The 17,358-nt window shown below is 36.5% G+C and overlaps 1 protein-coding gene across 1 annotated transcript in view; it reads left to right on the forward strand.

Moving 5' to 3' along the window:
* Positions 1–17,358, forward strand: part of HEATR5A (HEAT repeat containing 5A) — a 97,296-nt gene that overhangs the window by 13,682 nt on the left and 66,256 nt on the right. The window contains exons 6-12 of the mRNA XM_021695349.1: positions 601–761; positions 1,938–2,193; positions 3,216–3,371; positions 4,779–5,029; positions 7,557–7,668; positions 9,661–9,813; positions 11,032–11,131. Coding sequence (XP_021551024.1) covers positions 601–761; positions 1,938–2,193; positions 3,216–3,371; positions 4,779–5,029; positions 7,557–7,668; positions 9,661–9,813; positions 11,032–11,131 — 1,189 coding nt within the window. The remainder of the gene's footprint in view (positions 1–600; positions 762–1,937; positions 2,194–3,215; positions 3,372–4,778; positions 5,030–7,556; positions 7,669–9,660; positions 9,814–11,031; positions 11,132–17,358) is intronic.

Genomic DNA, 17,358 nt, shown 5'->3' on the forward strand with positions numbered 1-17,358 from the left:
GTCCTGATTTCAGGGTCCTGGGAAGTCTGCTTCTCCCTCTCCCTCTGCCCCCCCCCCCCCCCGCTCATGCTCTCTCAAATAAATAAACAAAAAAATTTAAAAATTAAAAAAAAAAAAAGGTTAGCCTTCTACTGTGGAAAAGAGGGCAGTAGGGGCACCCTGTCTGGTTCAGGTTATAATCCCAGGATGCTGGGATCGAGCCCTGCATTGGGCTCCCTGCTCAGCAGGGAGCCTGCTTCTCCCTCTCCCTCTGCCTGCCGCTCCTCCTGCTTGTACTCTCTCTCTCTCTGCCAAATAAATAATAAAATCTATTAAAAAAAGAAAAAGAGGGCAATAGGGCATAATCCCGAAGTAGCTTAGTCTTAAAATGTCATTGACATGACACTTCAGAGTCTGTTATGATTTGACCTCTGAACCCTTGCATAACTTTTTGTATGTTAATGTGTGTAATGTCCTGTCAATTTTGCATTTTGTTTGGATTTTTAGTTTATTTTTGTTTCTATAACGTGCTTACCGAGATCATGCAAATCAAGGTCATGCATTAAAATTTTAGTCTCTATAAAGTACAAATCACATGTTTTGTTTTGTTCTTTGTTATAGCAGTCTCACGTCAAAGCATTCGCAGAGTATCTCTGGAGGAAGTTCTGGAATTACTAGGAACAGGGTTTCTACGTGGGAGTTCAGGATTTCTTCGAGCCAGTGGAGATATGCTGAAAGGAACCAGTTCAGTCAGTAGGGATGTTCGAGTTGGAGTTACTCAGGTTAGAGTCACAAATGAGTATCTACATGTAATACTCACTGGCCTATAATGAGAATTTTAGTATCTGAATACTCTGGGCATAAGTGATACTGTGCAGGGTCATCACTTCTGCTCTCATATTTATAAAACAGAGATGGTAAGGCCACTCTTTGAAAGTTAGGTTACAAGTAAGAGAACCTTAGTTACCTAAAAGCCAATGAAATAGGCTATTATTCACAGTGTGTTTTAAGTTCCTAATAATGGGAAATTTTATTTCCTTTGAAATACAAACATTTGTTTCTAGGCCTTGCGCTTTCATGTGTCTTATAGTTTAACATGTTTTCCATTGTGCTTTTGTGTGCTTGTACAGTTCAGATTTAAGGTACATACTAGGTACATATCATTCAGTATGGGAAATACTGTATTTCCATTTTATGTGGTTTCAACTCCTAAGTAAAGATCATAGCATATAATCTAAGCTAAACCTAGGAAAAGTATCTTAGAATAAAACAACACAGAGGTCTCTGTATTGTTTTCTAAGTGTCATTGTGGTTCAAAACAAATGTGTATTTTTTAAAATTCACATATGTCCTCAAAATGTTTTATACAGTATACAGATAATAGATTTCTTCAAAATGTAAGATATGCCAGTATAATTGTAAACTGTATTTCTAAACAGATTACATAAGGAAACTACTGTCTTTGTATCTCTGGAGTGAGACCAATCATAAACATTCATGAAAAGAAAGAGCAGTGATTCATCACTGTAAAGTTTCCTTTCACATTTCTAGAACTAAATTCTCTTAGAGTTACGGTGTTGGAACATACTTAATTCTTACAGTGTGTTCATGTTCATTTTGGGGTTTCTTGTTCAGAATATTAAAGAGCTTGAATCCTTTGTTTGGAGGAGCCATAGACACAGTCTCCATATTAGCTGGCTATGCTGGTTATCCTGAAACTTGGTATAGTCTGACCAAAATAAAAATGCAGCACAAATGAAGTCCCAGTTGAAAGACCATGTACTTCAGTTTGGGCTTAATACAGACAGAAAAATACTATTACATTTATATAGCTGAAGCAGCTATAAATGAGGAAAGAATAAAAAGAAATTTTGTATATTTTGTGGAAGAGAAAATATTAATTCATTTCATTCAATGAAATTATTTCATTTTGAAGATAAAACTCTTTTCTTTTTTAGGCTTATGTGGTATTTGTTTCAACATTAGGAGGAACATGGCTAGAGAAAAATTTTGCTGCCTTTCTTTCTCATATCCTAAGCCTTGTGTCACAGTCACACCCTAAAGCCACCCAAACTCAGACTGATGCTGTCTGCGGTCGCCGTTGTGTTTCATTTATCCTTCGAGCTACTGTAGGAGGTCTTCTTGGAGAAAAGGCTCAAATTGCTGCTGCCAAGGATATTTGCCAGGCTATCTGGAAGTTAAAGAAAGTCATGGGTATGGATCTACTAAGACAGTCTGTTTTAACAATGCTGAAGGAATTGTCCTTTTGGAAAAGCTAGACTGGTATATATTACTATATTAATACAAAAAAACACTTTTGTAATAGATGTCAGTTGTTTTAGGGTAAAGTTGTCGATACATAGATGAGACATAAACTATCTAACGTATAACTATCGTGTATATATATACAAGTCTTAAAGGCTGGTGATAATAGTTCCTCAGAATTCATAATCTTCCTCTAGAGGTTGATACAATGTTTTCAAAACAATCAGTTAATCTCAGGGGCACCTGGGTGGCACAGCCAGTTAAGCATCCGACTCTTGATTTCGGCGAAGGTCGTGATGTCAGGGTTGTGAGATCAAGCCCGGCGTCAGGCTCCTCACTGGGCTAGGCGTGGTGCCTGCTTAAGATTCTCTCTCCCTTTCCCTCTGCCCCTCCCCCCCTTAAAAAAAAAGAAAAAAACAATCAGTTCATCCCAGTTCCTGTACTATTTTAAGTCCACTCTGTTTATCTTATATACCAATGAAATTGGAATATTTTTTAGTTTTCTATGCATTCTCCCTTTCAGTGCCACTTGTAATAGTAATTAAGGGATTGATGGTCAGGTTGCTTGAACTAAATTGGTTGTATTAGTTCAGTTCTTTCTCAATTGATGCAAGTCCCCATTGTAGTATTTCCTTTAACTGCCTTAAGGGTTTCATGTATAGAGAGAGGAGGTATTAATTTTTGCCTTTATATTTTATGCTCCTTTTTTTTTTTTAAAGACTTTATTTATTTACTTGACAGAGAGAGAGCACAAGTAGGCAGAGTGGCAGGGAGAGGGAGAAGCAGGCACTGAGCAGGGAGCCAGACGTGGGGCTCGATCCCAGGACCCCGGGATCATGACCTGAGCCGAAGGCAGCCGCTTAACCAACTGAGCCACCCAGGCGCCCCATGTTTTCTGCTCCTAACACCTACCCCCTATAATATATTTTAATAAAACACTGACAAGTAGTTAAATCTTATGCTTCTATCAGATGCTGTGATGAATGACGGTAATGTGGAAACCCGGGTTGGCTCCACAGATGTAACAGCCAGCCAGCATATGCTGGTGTGTGCTTTACAAGAGCTTGGAAATCTCTTATACAGTCTTGGCACCACAGTTGCACCTTTACTGCAGGATTCAAGTGCAGGTATCTGTTTTTGCGACTTGTCTGAATACCTTGTTTTTACTTTTATTCTGGACAACTTTCTTCTTAGGAAACAAGTCTTTCTCATATAACTCATTTATTATAGATTCCTCTATAGATTTGTTAGAGATGTTTTATGATATAAATATATCAGGATTATTAAGAATATGTGTATATTTTAGTTTTTTCATTTATAAAGGTTGTTCACTAAGTTACCCTCTAGTCCTCCCTTTCTGGAAATATTTAAGATAACATGGAAAAAATGAAAAGCAAACCTGAACTCTTGTCTCTCATCTGCAGTGAAAACATTAATTTCTATATGATACAAGTAATTCACTTCCTCAAAGGTCCTTTCAAGCAGTCTCCATTTTCTTTTTCTTGGAAAATTAATCACTTTGAGAGAAAATTCACATACCGAAAAGTTCACCCTCCCTATTTCTCCTTCCCCCAGCCCCTGATAACTCCTAATATATTTCCTGTCTCTATGGATTTGCCTATTATGGACATTTCATATAAATGGAATCATACAATATGTGTCTTTTATTTAATCATTATAATAAATCAGTTTTGATGGCTTTTGTCATTTAACTGTGGTACGTATTTCCTGCTGACTGAAGCTGGCATTATATTTGGTTTGTAAGCTCTTTATCCCATATAATTTAGCAGCCAACATGAACTGTTACGTATTTTGATGAAGTTGTATGTTGAATTACAGCAAATACAGACTTTTATTCTTACTGGTATCGGTACTCCATTGTCTTCATAATTGGTTAGTAGCCCATTGAGGACCTAGCAAAGCCTCAGTTTTGTTCAACATTTTGTTCTCAGGCAAAAGTGTTATGGTACATAGGAAGCATACTAATTATGTAGATAAATGTGCCAAAAGGGATTTTTTAAAAAGAGGAGGATGGAGCATAGTGTGACATTTCTTTTTAAGGTGTTTTTGTTATGTATTAATAATTTTTAATTCCTAGTACCAAATGAATAATGGTCTGAAGATAAAAAAGCAGAATATTAGCTTATTTAGGAAATAAAATTTTCCTTTTGTGTATTAATTTAAATCATTTTTCATATTAGAAGTAATTCTTGCATATAAAAATCCTTTAGGGGTGCCTGGGTGGCTCAGTTGGTTAAGCAGCTGACTCTTGACTTTGGTTCAGGTCATGATATCAGGGTCCTGAGTTCAAGCCCCATGTTGGGCTCCACACCAGGTGTGGAGCCTACTTTTTAAAAAAAAATCATTTATAATTATGTATCTTTTTAAATCTTTTTTTTCTATTCTGATTTGGCTTTTGATAAAGATAATACATTTTATATCCGTGTGGCTGCTTATTCTTTTGACTATTTTTGGCTAAGTGAATTTATCCATAGAGCTAAGTCTTTTTTTTTTTTTTTCTTTTGTCCTTCTAGGTATTCTTGACAGTGTCATTTCAGTTATTCAGCATCCTAGCATTTCTGTTCGACTAGCAGCAGCTTGGTGTTTACACTGCATTGCTGTGGCATTACCTTCTTACCTAACACCTCTTTTAGACCGTTGCCTGGAACGGCTTACTGTACTTAAGTCTTCACCTGAAGCAGTGACTGGCTTTAGTTTTGCTGTGGCAGCTTTATTGGGAGCAGTGAAACATTGTCCTTTAGGAATTCCTCATGGAAAGGGCAAGGTAATGATTTCATTCTTCACATATGATAATGACATTTCAATTTTTTTCTAAAAACGTAATTGTCTTCCTGTATATCACCCAGTCAAAGCCGTACACGACAGCTTTCTGAGAAAGCAGCTATATTACTTAATTTTTAAATATTATGAAATAATTGCTGTAACAAATAAAGGGATAGTTAAAAGTGTCTTATCTACACTTAAACGGGAATATTTTCTGTGCTTTTTATTGGAAATATCTCCATTTAGTAACAGAATTAGTAACAGTAAAAGTTCCTGGAGGCTTTATTTTGCTATATAATTAGCTCTGCCATAGAAGTGCATTTAAAATTGCATTATAGGGGCACCTGACTGGCTCAGTTGGAAGGCAGCTATGCTCACCACTATACCACCAACGCATGACTGGCTCAGTTGGAAGAGCATGCAACTCTTGATCTTGGGGTTGTGAGTTTGAGTCCACATTGGGTGTAGAGATTACGTTTAAAAATGAATAAATTAATAAATAAAAATTAAAAATAAAATTGCATTTTAAAAAAATAGCATTGTAGAGGACAGAGCTGCAAAGAGCTGTAGCTATAAAATCAAGAACATTAAGTAAAAGCCTCATATGTTACATTTGAATGGAAAATATCACTATGGGGGCGCCTGGGTGGCTCAGTCGGTTAAGCATCTACCTTCAGCTCAGGTCATGATCCCAGGGTCCTAGGATCGAGTCCTGAGTTGGGCTCTCTGCTCAGCCGGGAATATGCTTCTCCCTCTGCCTGCTGCTCCCCCTGATTATGCTCTCTCTGTCAAATGAATAAAATCTTTAAAAAAAAAAAAAAAATGCTTAAATCCTCACTCTGTCCAGCGACAAGACCTAAAGCAGTGACAACCTGGTAGCAAGGAAAAGCCCTAGCACCCAGATTATGGCTCTAAACATCATTTTAGCAAAAGGCAATCAGGGCTCCATGAAGGAATGGCTGGTTTCAGATCTGGGGCAGGAAAGGCACAGTGTAAACCTGAAATACCTTGTCATGCCAGAGAACAAGGAAGTCATCAATGACTACTGTGTTCATTTTAAAAGGATACAGAAAGTAACTTAAGGGGCTTCCACTGACCAAAGTGGGATAATGTGTACATCAAAAAAAGATAACGGCAACAGTGGATTGAATAACTAGGAATTGTGAGTTATCAGAGAATGTTGTTTGACCATGAAGCCTTCGTAACCTAGGCCTTACACACATATAAGTACTTTTTTTAAGGTGTTATTTGTTTGAGAGAAAGTGAGCGGGGCGGGGGGGGGGAGCTCAAGCATGAGTGGGGGGAGGGGCAGAGGGAGAGGGAGAAGCAGACTCCCTGCCGAGCAGGGACACACCTCCTCCCTCCACCCACCCCCACCCCCCTACCCCCCCGCCAGATCATGACCTGAGCCGAAGGCAGACGCTTAACCGACTGAGCCACCCAGGCGCCCCCATATACGTACTTCTTAATAAATAAATCACTGTTCCTTGCTTTCTCATTGTCACTCCTATGTCATTGGTAGTATTACAATATATCTGCCGTTTAACCTTTGCAGAAGAATGTACCATTACTTCAGAAGTTGTAAAACTATTTTGAGTATTGCCAGTGTCACTTGAGTAAGGTGATTGACAACTAACATTCTGTCATATGTTTCTAAGTGAAGAATTGCCATTGCCTGTATTTAATTAAATATCCTCAGATCTTACTAGTTAGGCAGAAAGGATTGTTTTATTTTATCCTTGTTTTTATTGAGTGTTATCCATTGATTATATTGGCTTCAAGTAGTCCTAAGTTAGTAATAAGTTGGTTGGTTGTTTTAAAATACACTAGCCTTCCTGTTTAGAAAATTTATATGCCAACTTAAAATACTTGCTGCTTTTCTAGAGGTGTTTGGTAACAGATGTTTTCTCAGACATAATAGATGCCTCTTGGCCTCTCTACTATATAAGCATGCGTTATCCATAACGTATGAAATAATCTGGTTTTTCCTCTTTTGTTTTGCCTATTTCGTAGACTTAAAATATAATACTTTTATGAATCCCACTCTGTGAAATTCACTTCAATGTGAGACTATTTTAAGTACTTTTAATCTCTAGTATACTGCCTCTAGAAAGATTATCAGACACTCAGGTATCAAAATGGTATGCAAATTTTTAAAAAGGGAGATTCCTATAAGGAAACTTTCTCTGGTAATTACAGATTTAAGATAAATGCTTAAAACTAAAAGTAAATTCAAATTCTACGCACCTTCACTTGAACAGTTGTACAGTGGCATAATATGTGCTCTACAAAGAATTACACAGTTTCTGTATAGAACCTAATATGCCAGTATTTAACCTAAATTTAATCTTTTATAGTTTTCTCTATGATGTTGTCCTGTGGTGTAGTCTACATGAATGAGAGTCCTATATCACTTACATTCATTATATGTAAGGGTTCATTTTTCAAGAGATTATTAGTTGCTGTCTTTTGTCCAGTAACCTATAAATTGATACGCTTCTTTACCTTATTCTTCTGTATGTAAATAGATTATTATGACATTAGCAGAGGATTTGCTGTGTTCAGCTGTACAAAACAGTCGTCTTTCAGCTCAGCGCACACAAGCTGGATGGTTGTTGATTGCAGCTCTGATGACATTAGGTAATAATAGTCTGTGGAAGGTTTACATGACTATGAAGTACTTTGTGTTTTCTGAATGTAAAATACTGTAGTGTATGATTTGAGGAGACTAATTTTTAATTTGTACCAGAATTTATCCACACAAACATTTTTCTTCTAGCAGTTACCTTAGGAAGCCATATACTTACTCCATTCCTCAAAATGTTTTCAGATCTCCTTATTTGAGATTCTTTTCAAAACCAATTTATGAGGGACACCTGGGTGGCTCAGTCGGTTAAGTGTCTGCATTTGGCTCAGGTCATGATCCCAGGATCCTGGGATTAAGTCCCGCATCGGGCTCCTTGCTCAGTGAGGAGCCTGCTTCTCCCTCTCCCTCTGCCTGCCACTCTGCCTACTTGTGCTCTCTCTATCAAATAAATAAATAAAATCTTAAAACAAAACAAAACAAAACAATTTATGAGCCTTAGGTAGGATAGGCCAATTTGATTACCTTTCAGGTTTAACTCTGAATGACTCTGACTTTTCCAAAAATCATTCACATCCATTTTCAGAAAAAAAAATTTCCACAGTGAAGGGTAGGCAGGAGAACATACCATAGCCTGTGACTCCAGTTCCGTAATTGTTTTGAGAATTGGTAATATCAATAAGGTAGTTGAAGGGAATAGGGCTCACTAAATTATATTTATTAAAAATCAGTAATTATTTTATGGTCGTGACTATTGTGTTTATATCCTATAACTTTGAGACCCAATTTTATTGCTTTATTAAAGTTATATTTTAAATCTATTTTATAATCATATCATTTATTGCCAAGATATAAAATTGGCTGGATTTAACCAGTAAATCATTTTGACACCTCTGAAGTAATTTGATTTAAAAGGAGCTTAAATTAAACAATCACAAATGAAGAACCACTTTAAATAATGTTCTTGGGATGATTAAAGAGGTTTATTGGACTATGTCAGGGTTCAGCCTATGGGCCAAATTTGGCTTGCCAATTCTTTTATACAGCCTCTGAACTAAGAAGAGTTTTTACATTTTTTAATGGTTTCAAATTTGGACCCTGGCATACATTGTCATTTCACAAAGTGATGGGAAGGAATAATATGGCCAAGCCTTTATTTGCTTTTGGCTGGGTGTTTCATGCCTGCCATATTGATGATCTTGGTTAATTAAAGGAGAAAATAAACTACTTAATAAATGCAGTATTTCAAATAATAAAATTTTTCAGAAAAAAGTAATTCTATCAGAAGACTACAAGAAATCACTTCTCTTTTAAAGAAAGATTAGGGGCACCTGAGTGGCTCAGTGGGTTAAGCGTCTGACTTTGGCTCAGGTCATGATTTCAGGGCCCTGGGATTGAGTCCTACAGCAGGCTCCCCACTCAGAGGAGAGTATCTTTCTCCCTCTCCCTTTGCCCCTCCCCCCACACATGCAGGAGCTCTCCCTTCCTCTCTCTCAAATAAATAAAGTCTTTTTTAAAAAAAAGATTAGTGGGTGCCTGAGTGGCGCAGTTGGTTAAGCGACTGCCTTCAGCTCAGGTCATGATCCTGGAGTCCTGGGATTGAGTCCCACATCAGGCTCCCGGCTCAGCGGGGAGCCTGCTTCTCCCTCTGGCCCTCTCCCCTCTCATGCTGTTTCTCTCTCTCTCAAATAAATAAAATCTTTTTTTAAAAAAGATTAGTGTATCATATTTTATTGTATATTCATAATCAACATAAAAAGATTAAAATTTTAAATTAATGTTTCGGGGCACCTGGGTGGCTCAGTCAGTTAAGCATCTGACTCTTGGTTTTGGCTCAGGTTATGATCTCAGGGTCCTGAGTAAATAAATAAATCTTAAAAAAAAAAAAAAGGAATACCATGGAGATGAGGCTGAGCTCTTAAAAAAAAAATTCCAGTCAGATGTATCACATCTGATTTTTGACCTGGAACAAGTTGCTATCAACTTACTGAGTTTTAAAGAGTAACATTTTGGGTTCTTTAATAATTGACAAGTTGAATAAATTACAGGTCCTGCGGTTGTCAGTCATCACCTTGCTCGAGTTCTGCTGTTGTGGAAGTGTGTCTTTCCAGTGTCTCCTAAAGATCTGGAAACAGAAAAAAGCCGGGGAGATTCATTTACATGGCAGGTAACCTTGGAAGGACGAGCTGGTGCACTCTGTGGTAGGTAAAGTTTAGTCTTTTTTCTCCCTTTCCTTTCACTTTTTCCCTCACTCTTTAACTTTCCCATATTTATATCTTTGTTGGTGAAAATATTTACTTAGGGTGATTTTTTAAATTGAACATAATTAATTAGTGATTAGAACAGATATGTGATAAACCAGATTTTTTAGAATTCTGATCCTTAGGAAAATGCATGTTTTCTTAGATGTAATCTAGTTGAGAACCTCCAAGATTGCTTTGTCTTCAGTAGGCATTCAAGTTCTTTTTTTAGAAATATTAGGCTTGGATTTAAATCGGAGGGGTAGACGAACCATGAGAGACGATGGACTCTGAAAAACAAACTGAGGGTTCTAGAGGGGAGGGGGGTGGGAGGATGGGTTAGCCTGGTGATGGGTATTGAGGAGGGCACGTTCTGCATGGAGCACTGGGTGTTATGCACAAACAATGAATCATGGAACACTTCATCTAAAACTAATGATGTAATGTATGGGGATTAACATAAGAATTAAAAAAATAAATAAATAAATAAATAAATATTAGGCTTGGATTTAATTAGCATTGATTAAGTATGGTTTCCATTTAGTTTTTTATATATGAAAGTTGTACCCTTCTATAGTATATGAACCATTAAAAAATAGTATCTACCATGAATATTTGAACTAAGGAAGTGGTATTTCTGGAAAGACATGGAAACATTGATTTTGGTTTTATTTGTTTATTCATGGCATTTTTACTCTTAATAAAACAATTTTGAAATTAATCTTGAAACTCAGTCTAACTTTAAAATATTAAAACTACATATTAAATAATTCCTTATAAAAACTTACACGATTCAGGTAACATCTGTAAGAACCGAACAATGCTGGCTAAAAAAAATGTCATCATAGTTCTGCAGAATTCGTGTAGAACTGGCAAACTTAAGGTTCTAAGGTAATTTTTTCTACTTCTGAGCTCAGGGGTTGAGTAAAAGCCAGAAAAGCAGCATTTTGTTAACTTGGTTGTTGGGCATTTTTAGTGATTCTAGAAACTGTTTTTTTACCTTGATTAGAGGTAAAAGACATTAGCTTCCTTTTTATGAGAGAGTTTCAAGATTTTTTTTTGTTTTTAGCACATTTCTTTATTCCTCTAATAGAAATACAAATGCTGTACCATTAATGAATGCTTTTTTTCATGGTTCATTACATTCTGCCAAGTAAAGAAGTCTGTTCTATTTTTCAGCTATCAAGAGTTTTGTTTCCCACTGTGGTGATCTCCTTACTGAGGAAGTAATTCAGCGTCTTCTTCCACCACTTCCTTGTGCTGTGGATTTGCTAACTCAGTAAGGATCTGCTATTTAGATTTGATAAAAATTTTTAATAGCAATCTTATCCTCTGATCATGTAATATCTGTTTAGTACATTAATAAGGCCAAGTTTCTATGGTTGGTGAATGATTTTCCTTTTGTAGTCGGAGGCAAACATTTAGTTACATGATTTTTTTTTTTTAGGCTAGGAACTTGAAAGAAAAATACATATTAAAAGGGAAGGAAAGTTACTTGGTGGATATTGTATCTTCCAAACAGTCAGATTTAACCAAGAAATTAAATATTAAGCCTGTTAACCTTTTCAGGTATGCGTTTTATTGGTTTGTTAGTGCTATTCTGTGTTCATAAGAACCAGATGCTTGTTAACAATTTTAGTTTTTTATTGTTTTTATTTTTCATAGATTTGACTTATGTGATAAGAAAACATAGAGAAAATCCAGTATATGTCATGAGCACTTGTAATTTCCAAATTAATGTATAGTTTTAAAATATTTAATGATATAAAATTTAGTGTATTACAGAAAAATAAATCTAAGATATGGCTTATAAAGCATAATGAAATGAACACCTTTGAATCCAGCACAACTAGAGCAGGGGTTAGCAGATGTTTGCTGTAAAGGGCCAGATTGTGAACATCATAGGCTTCGCAGGCCGTACAGTCTCTGTTGCATCTACTCAGCTCTGTTGTAGCTCAAAAGTAATCATATATAATCTGTAAATGAGTGAATATGGCTATGTTCCAGTAAAACTTGATTTACAAGAACAGGCAGTGGGCCGGGTTTAGCTACCCTTAACAAGAACATTAATGATACTATTGAAGTTATCTGTGAGTTCCTGTCTAATACCATTCTTTCCGCTTTACTCTAGAGGTGATCAGTATCCTGATTTTTATGGTTGTCATTCCCTTGCATTTTTTTTTTGTTTCAGGGGTACAGGTCTGTGATTCATCAGTCTTACACAATTCACAGCGCTCCCCATAGCACATACCCTCCCCAGTGTCCATCACCCAGCCACCCCATCCCTCCCACCCCCACCACTCCAGCAACCCTTAGTTTGTTTCCTGAGATTAAGAGTCTCTTATGGTTTGTCTCCCTCTCTGGTTTCATCTTGTTGCATTTTTCCCTCCCTTCCCCTATGATCCTCTGCCTTGTTTCTCAAATTCTTCATATCAGTGAGATCATATGATAATTGTCTTTTTCTGATTGACGTATTTCACTTAACATAGTACCCTCTAGTTCCGTCCATGTCATTGCAAATGGCAAGATTTCAGGTTTTTGATGGCTGCATAATATTCCATTATATATATATACCACATCTTCTTTATCCATTCATCTGTTGATGGACATCTAGGCTCTTTCCATAGTTTGGCTATTGTGGACATTGCTGCTATAAACGTTAGGGTGCACGTGCCCCTTTGGATGTAGTGATCCCTTGCATCTTTAAAAAGTGCATCACAGGGGCGCCTGGGTGGCTCAGTTGGTTAAGCGACTGCCTTCGGCTCAGGTCATGATCCTGGAGTCCCGGGATCGAGTCCCTCATCGGGCTCCCTGCTCAGCAGGGAGTCTGCTTCTCCCTCTGACCCTCCCCCCTCTCATGTGCTCTTTCTCTCTCATTCTCTCTCTCAAATAAATAAATAAAATCTTTTAAATAAATAAATAAATAAATAAAAAGTGCATCACATATATATGTTTCCCTAAAGAGTGCATTGTTTAGTCTTGGTTTTGATCAGGCAAATGGTATATTGTTTCTGAAACTTACTTTTTTACTCATCATTATGTTTGTAAACTTCATCTATGAGTAAGTTTGTTCATTTGTTTTGGTTGCTATATAGTATTTAATTGGGTGTGTATTTAGCAACTTACGTACTTCTGTCATTGAAATATCCAAATTCTTGTATGTTTCTGTCAATAGTATATGTGAGTACCCTTTGAGCCACTTCTTCACTAACACTCAGACATCATTCCTAGCCCATCCAGTAGGTATAATTGGTATCTCATCATGATTTTAATTTATATACTGATTCCTGATTGTCATTTTATATATTTATTATTCCCCAATATTTCCCCTTCTAGGAATTCCCTATTCGTGCATGTCGTTACCTATTTTTAGGTAAAATAGTTTTCTGAATTTAACAGACATTCCTAACTTAAATATCAAATTTATCAATCCTTTACTTTTTGGTTAGTACTTTCTGCCTTTTGGTTTAAAGCAATCTTTCTTCAGTGGCACCTGGGTGGCTAGATGGTTAAGCATCTGCCTTCAGCTCAGGTCATGATCTCAAGGTCCTGGAATCGAGTCCGACCTTGGGCTCCCTGCTCAGTGGGGGGGGGTCTCCTTCTCCCTCTATCCCTCCCCCCCACTCATGCTCTCTGTCTCTGCCTCTCTCTCTCTCTCTCTCAAATAAATAAAATCTTAAAAAAAACTTCAGAATTCTGAAAAATAGACTGGACCTGGTATTTTTGTTGTGGGAATTTTTTTTTTAACTACATATTCCATTTCCTTAATTGTTCTGACTATTCAGGGTCTGATTTAGGGGTTTGTTTTACTTGTTTATTAATTAGATTTTTTCTAATGATTTTCACAATGCATCTTTATCTTCAAATTTTTTGGAATAAAGTTCTTCATGGTGTTACCTTCTTAATCTCTGCTATATCTATAATGTCTCCTCCATTCCCATTAAGTTTTCATTATGCCTTCCCTTTTGTTTTTCCTGATCCATCTCTTGAGTAGTGTATCTATTTTATTAATCTATACAAAGAATGACTTAGTTTATGTTGAATTTTTTTCCTTATTTATTGTTTATTATTCCTGTCTGCTCTCTTAAATGCTTATCTTTTTTTAACCCCTTAGTTTGAATGCTAAGCTCACTGTATTTCTCTTAATTCTCCTAATAGAGGCTAAGGCCACAAATTTCCTACTAAGGTTCCAGTTACTGAATCCTTAAAGTATTAATATGTATTGTTTTCATTTTTTCAGTTTTGAGTATTTTAAATCTTACTATAATTTCTTTGAGTTGTTTAGAAGTATGTTTATAAATTATGTATAGAATAGTTTTTAGTTTATACTTTTGTTAGTGATTTTCAACTTAATTGAATTGTATTTAATGAATATGATTTGTATATTACCTATACTTTCATTTTTTTTTTTAAGTTTATTTATTTAAGCAATCTCTACACCCAACATGGGGCTCAAACTCACAACTCCAAGATGAAGAGTTGCATGCTCTACTGACTGAGCCAGCCAGGAACCCCTATTACCTGTCCTTTTAAATTTGTCAAGACTTACTCTATAACAAATGTATTTTGTTAAAAGTTCTTTGTTCCATCTATCTTCACTAATTTTTTATCTACTTAAGCTATCAGTAATTGAGAGTGATGTGTTCAACTCTTCCACTGTGGTGGGTTTATAATTTTTTTCAATGGTTGTATTAATTTTTGCTTTTTCATATTTTGAGACTATTTAATTGGGTACATAGGATTATAGAATTATATCCTCCTGGTGAATTGAATCTTTTATATTTATACAGTATACAGATAATTCTCTTTATCCTTCATAATGCTTTTTGATTAAAGTCTAATTTATGGATTATTAATATGGTGGTATGTCTTTTTTCACGGCACTGTGTTTTTAGTTTTATCTCATAAACTGTGTATAGTTGTTTTTTTAAATTGAATTTTACAGTGTCTGCTCTAAACCAGCAATTTGTCGATTTCTCTATCCAACTTGTTATGTATTTTGTTGGTTTGTGTCTTTTAGTAATTCTAAAAAAGTGGCTGTTACCTATTCAAATATTGTCATTTTCTATTCTTTTTAAACTTTTCTTTTGGGGTTCCAAATAGACAAATTTTAAATCTTTTCATGTTGTCTTCCATGTCTCCCCATCTTTTTTTTTTTTTTTTAAAGATTTTATTTATTTATTTGAGAGAGAGAGAATGAGAGAGAGCACATGAGAGGGGGGAGGGTCAGAGGGAGAAGCAGACTCCCTGCCGAGCAGGGAGCCTGATGGGGGACTCGATCCAGGGACTCCAGGATCATGACCTGAGCCGAAGGCAGTCGCTTAACCAACTGAGCCACCCAGGCGCCCTCCTCATCTTTTTCTAATATTTTTTCTCCTTTTTCTCTCTGCTACATTCTGGGTAATTTCTTCAGCTCTCTCTACCAGTTCACAAATTCTCCTTTCAGCTGGGTTTAATCTGATATGCCTTCGCCTCTTCCAGGACTTGGGATCTGCCAGGTCTTAGGAACCCCCTCAAGAGATTTTATTTTGGGGCACCTGGGTGGCTCAGTTGTTAGGCATCTGCCTTCAACTCAGGTCATGATCCCAGGGTCCTGGGATCGAGCCCCCTATTGGGCTCCCTGCACCGTGGGAAGCCTGCTTCTCCCTCTCCCACTCCCCCTGCTTGTGTTTCCTCTCACTGTGTCTCTCTCTGTCAAATAAATAAAATCTTTTAAGAAAAAGAGAGATTTTTATTTTATCCACCCATAAGCTCAGTACACATTCTTGTGTTGGTATTGGTATTAGTGTTCCCACTCTGATTTTAGCTCATATTTTGTTTCATGCTTTTTGTGTTTGTTTGTTGGAGGGGCATGGAGGTATAGCCTAGGAAAGGTCCCTTTCTGCAAGCCTAGCAATGTAAATTATCTTTTATCTAGGATTTAAGTATATTTGTAGCTGAAGGGCCTTCAGAGACTCTGATGCACCCTCCTAATAGAAGCAGAAACCACTAGCAATGCTTTCTTAAATTCTTATTTGTTCTGAATAAAATCTTACTTTTTGTAAGATAAAAAATACATGCACACACACCCCTCTGAACTAAATTTTGTTGTATTAAACCAGGTAAATATTGTGGAATTTTTAAAAATATAATTCATAACTTCTTAACATCTTGTTAATATGATTGAAATTGTTTTTATATGTCATCTGTAATTTTCTTATCTGGTTTTGGAAAAATAGAAAAATGTAGTGGATTTATTCTTCCATAACTAAAAAAAATTCTACCTAGGTTTTAGAAATGTTTTCTTTATGTTGTTAACTGTACTGAATGATATAAACTGGTACCAACTTTTAAAAAATACAGTGACACAGGCACCTGGGTGGCTCAGTTGGTTGGACGACTGCCTTCAGCTCAGGTCATGATCCTGGAGTCCTGGGATCGAGTCCCGCATCGGGCTCCCTGCTCGGCAGGGAGTCTGCTTCTCCCTCTCCGCTCCCCCCTCTCGTGCTCACTCTCTCTCTCTCAAATAAATAAATAAAATCTTTTAAAAAATAATAAAAAAAAATATTAAATAAATAAAAAATACAGTGACAACTCAAAAATTAACTCATTTCTGGGGCGCCTGGGTGGCTCAGTCGTTAAGCTTCTGCCTTCGGCTCGGGTCATGATCTCAGGGTTCTGGGATCAAGCCCCACATCGGGCTCCCTGCTCCATGGGAGGCCTGCTTCTCCCTCTCCAACTTCCCCCTGCTTGTGTTCCCTCTCTCGCTGTGTCTCTCTCTGTCAAATAAATAAATAAAATCTTTAAAAAAAAAATTAACTCATTTTTTCTAGAAACTAGAAATAGTATTAGTTTCCCAGAAAATACAAATGAATAAAAACTGCCAGAATTTCTTAGAGTACCTGGAAACCTCATGCTGTGACAATTTAGTGGATTTATTCCACTGGCACACTAAAGTAATTCCATTGTATTTCTGTGTTGCTAAAATGATGGAGACCATATTCCATTTGATAACATGGTACCTTGCAAAGAGCAGTACTCCTTTAATATTTGTTAGACAAGTGAACATCAGTAAAATGATGCCTTTGTACCAGTAGTGGTAATGAACAGAAGATTAAAAAGTACATGAAAGTGAAAGAAAGAAAAGATTTTGTGATTGAAACTTTTAGGAAACATTGGCTTGACTTATGCTTTATTAAAAATGAATTTGGGGGTACCTGGGTAGTTCAGTCAGTTAGGCATCTGCCTTCAGCTCAGGTCATGATCCCAGGGATTGAGCCCCACATGAGGTTCCCTGCTCAGCGGGGAGTCTGCTTTTTCCTCTGCCCCTCCCCCTGCTCATGCTCGCTCTCTCTGTCAAATGAATAAATAAAATCTTTTTCAAAATTAAAAAAGAATAAAAGAATTTGTTTTATGATCTTTGCATATTTTGATGCTTTTTTTTTTTCCTATTTGGTGATGGTATTCCAGATCAAGTTTCAAACCAAAACTTGGATTTTACCTGCATATTTTTTTTTTTTTTTTTTT

The sequence above is a fragment of the Neomonachus schauinslandi genome, chromosome 9 (genome assembly GCF_002201575.2).
Source record: "Neomonachus schauinslandi chromosome 9, ASM220157v2, whole genome shotgun sequence".
Classification (NCBI taxonomy): Eukaryota; Metazoa; Chordata; class Mammalia; order Carnivora; family Phocidae; genus Neomonachus; species Neomonachus schauinslandi.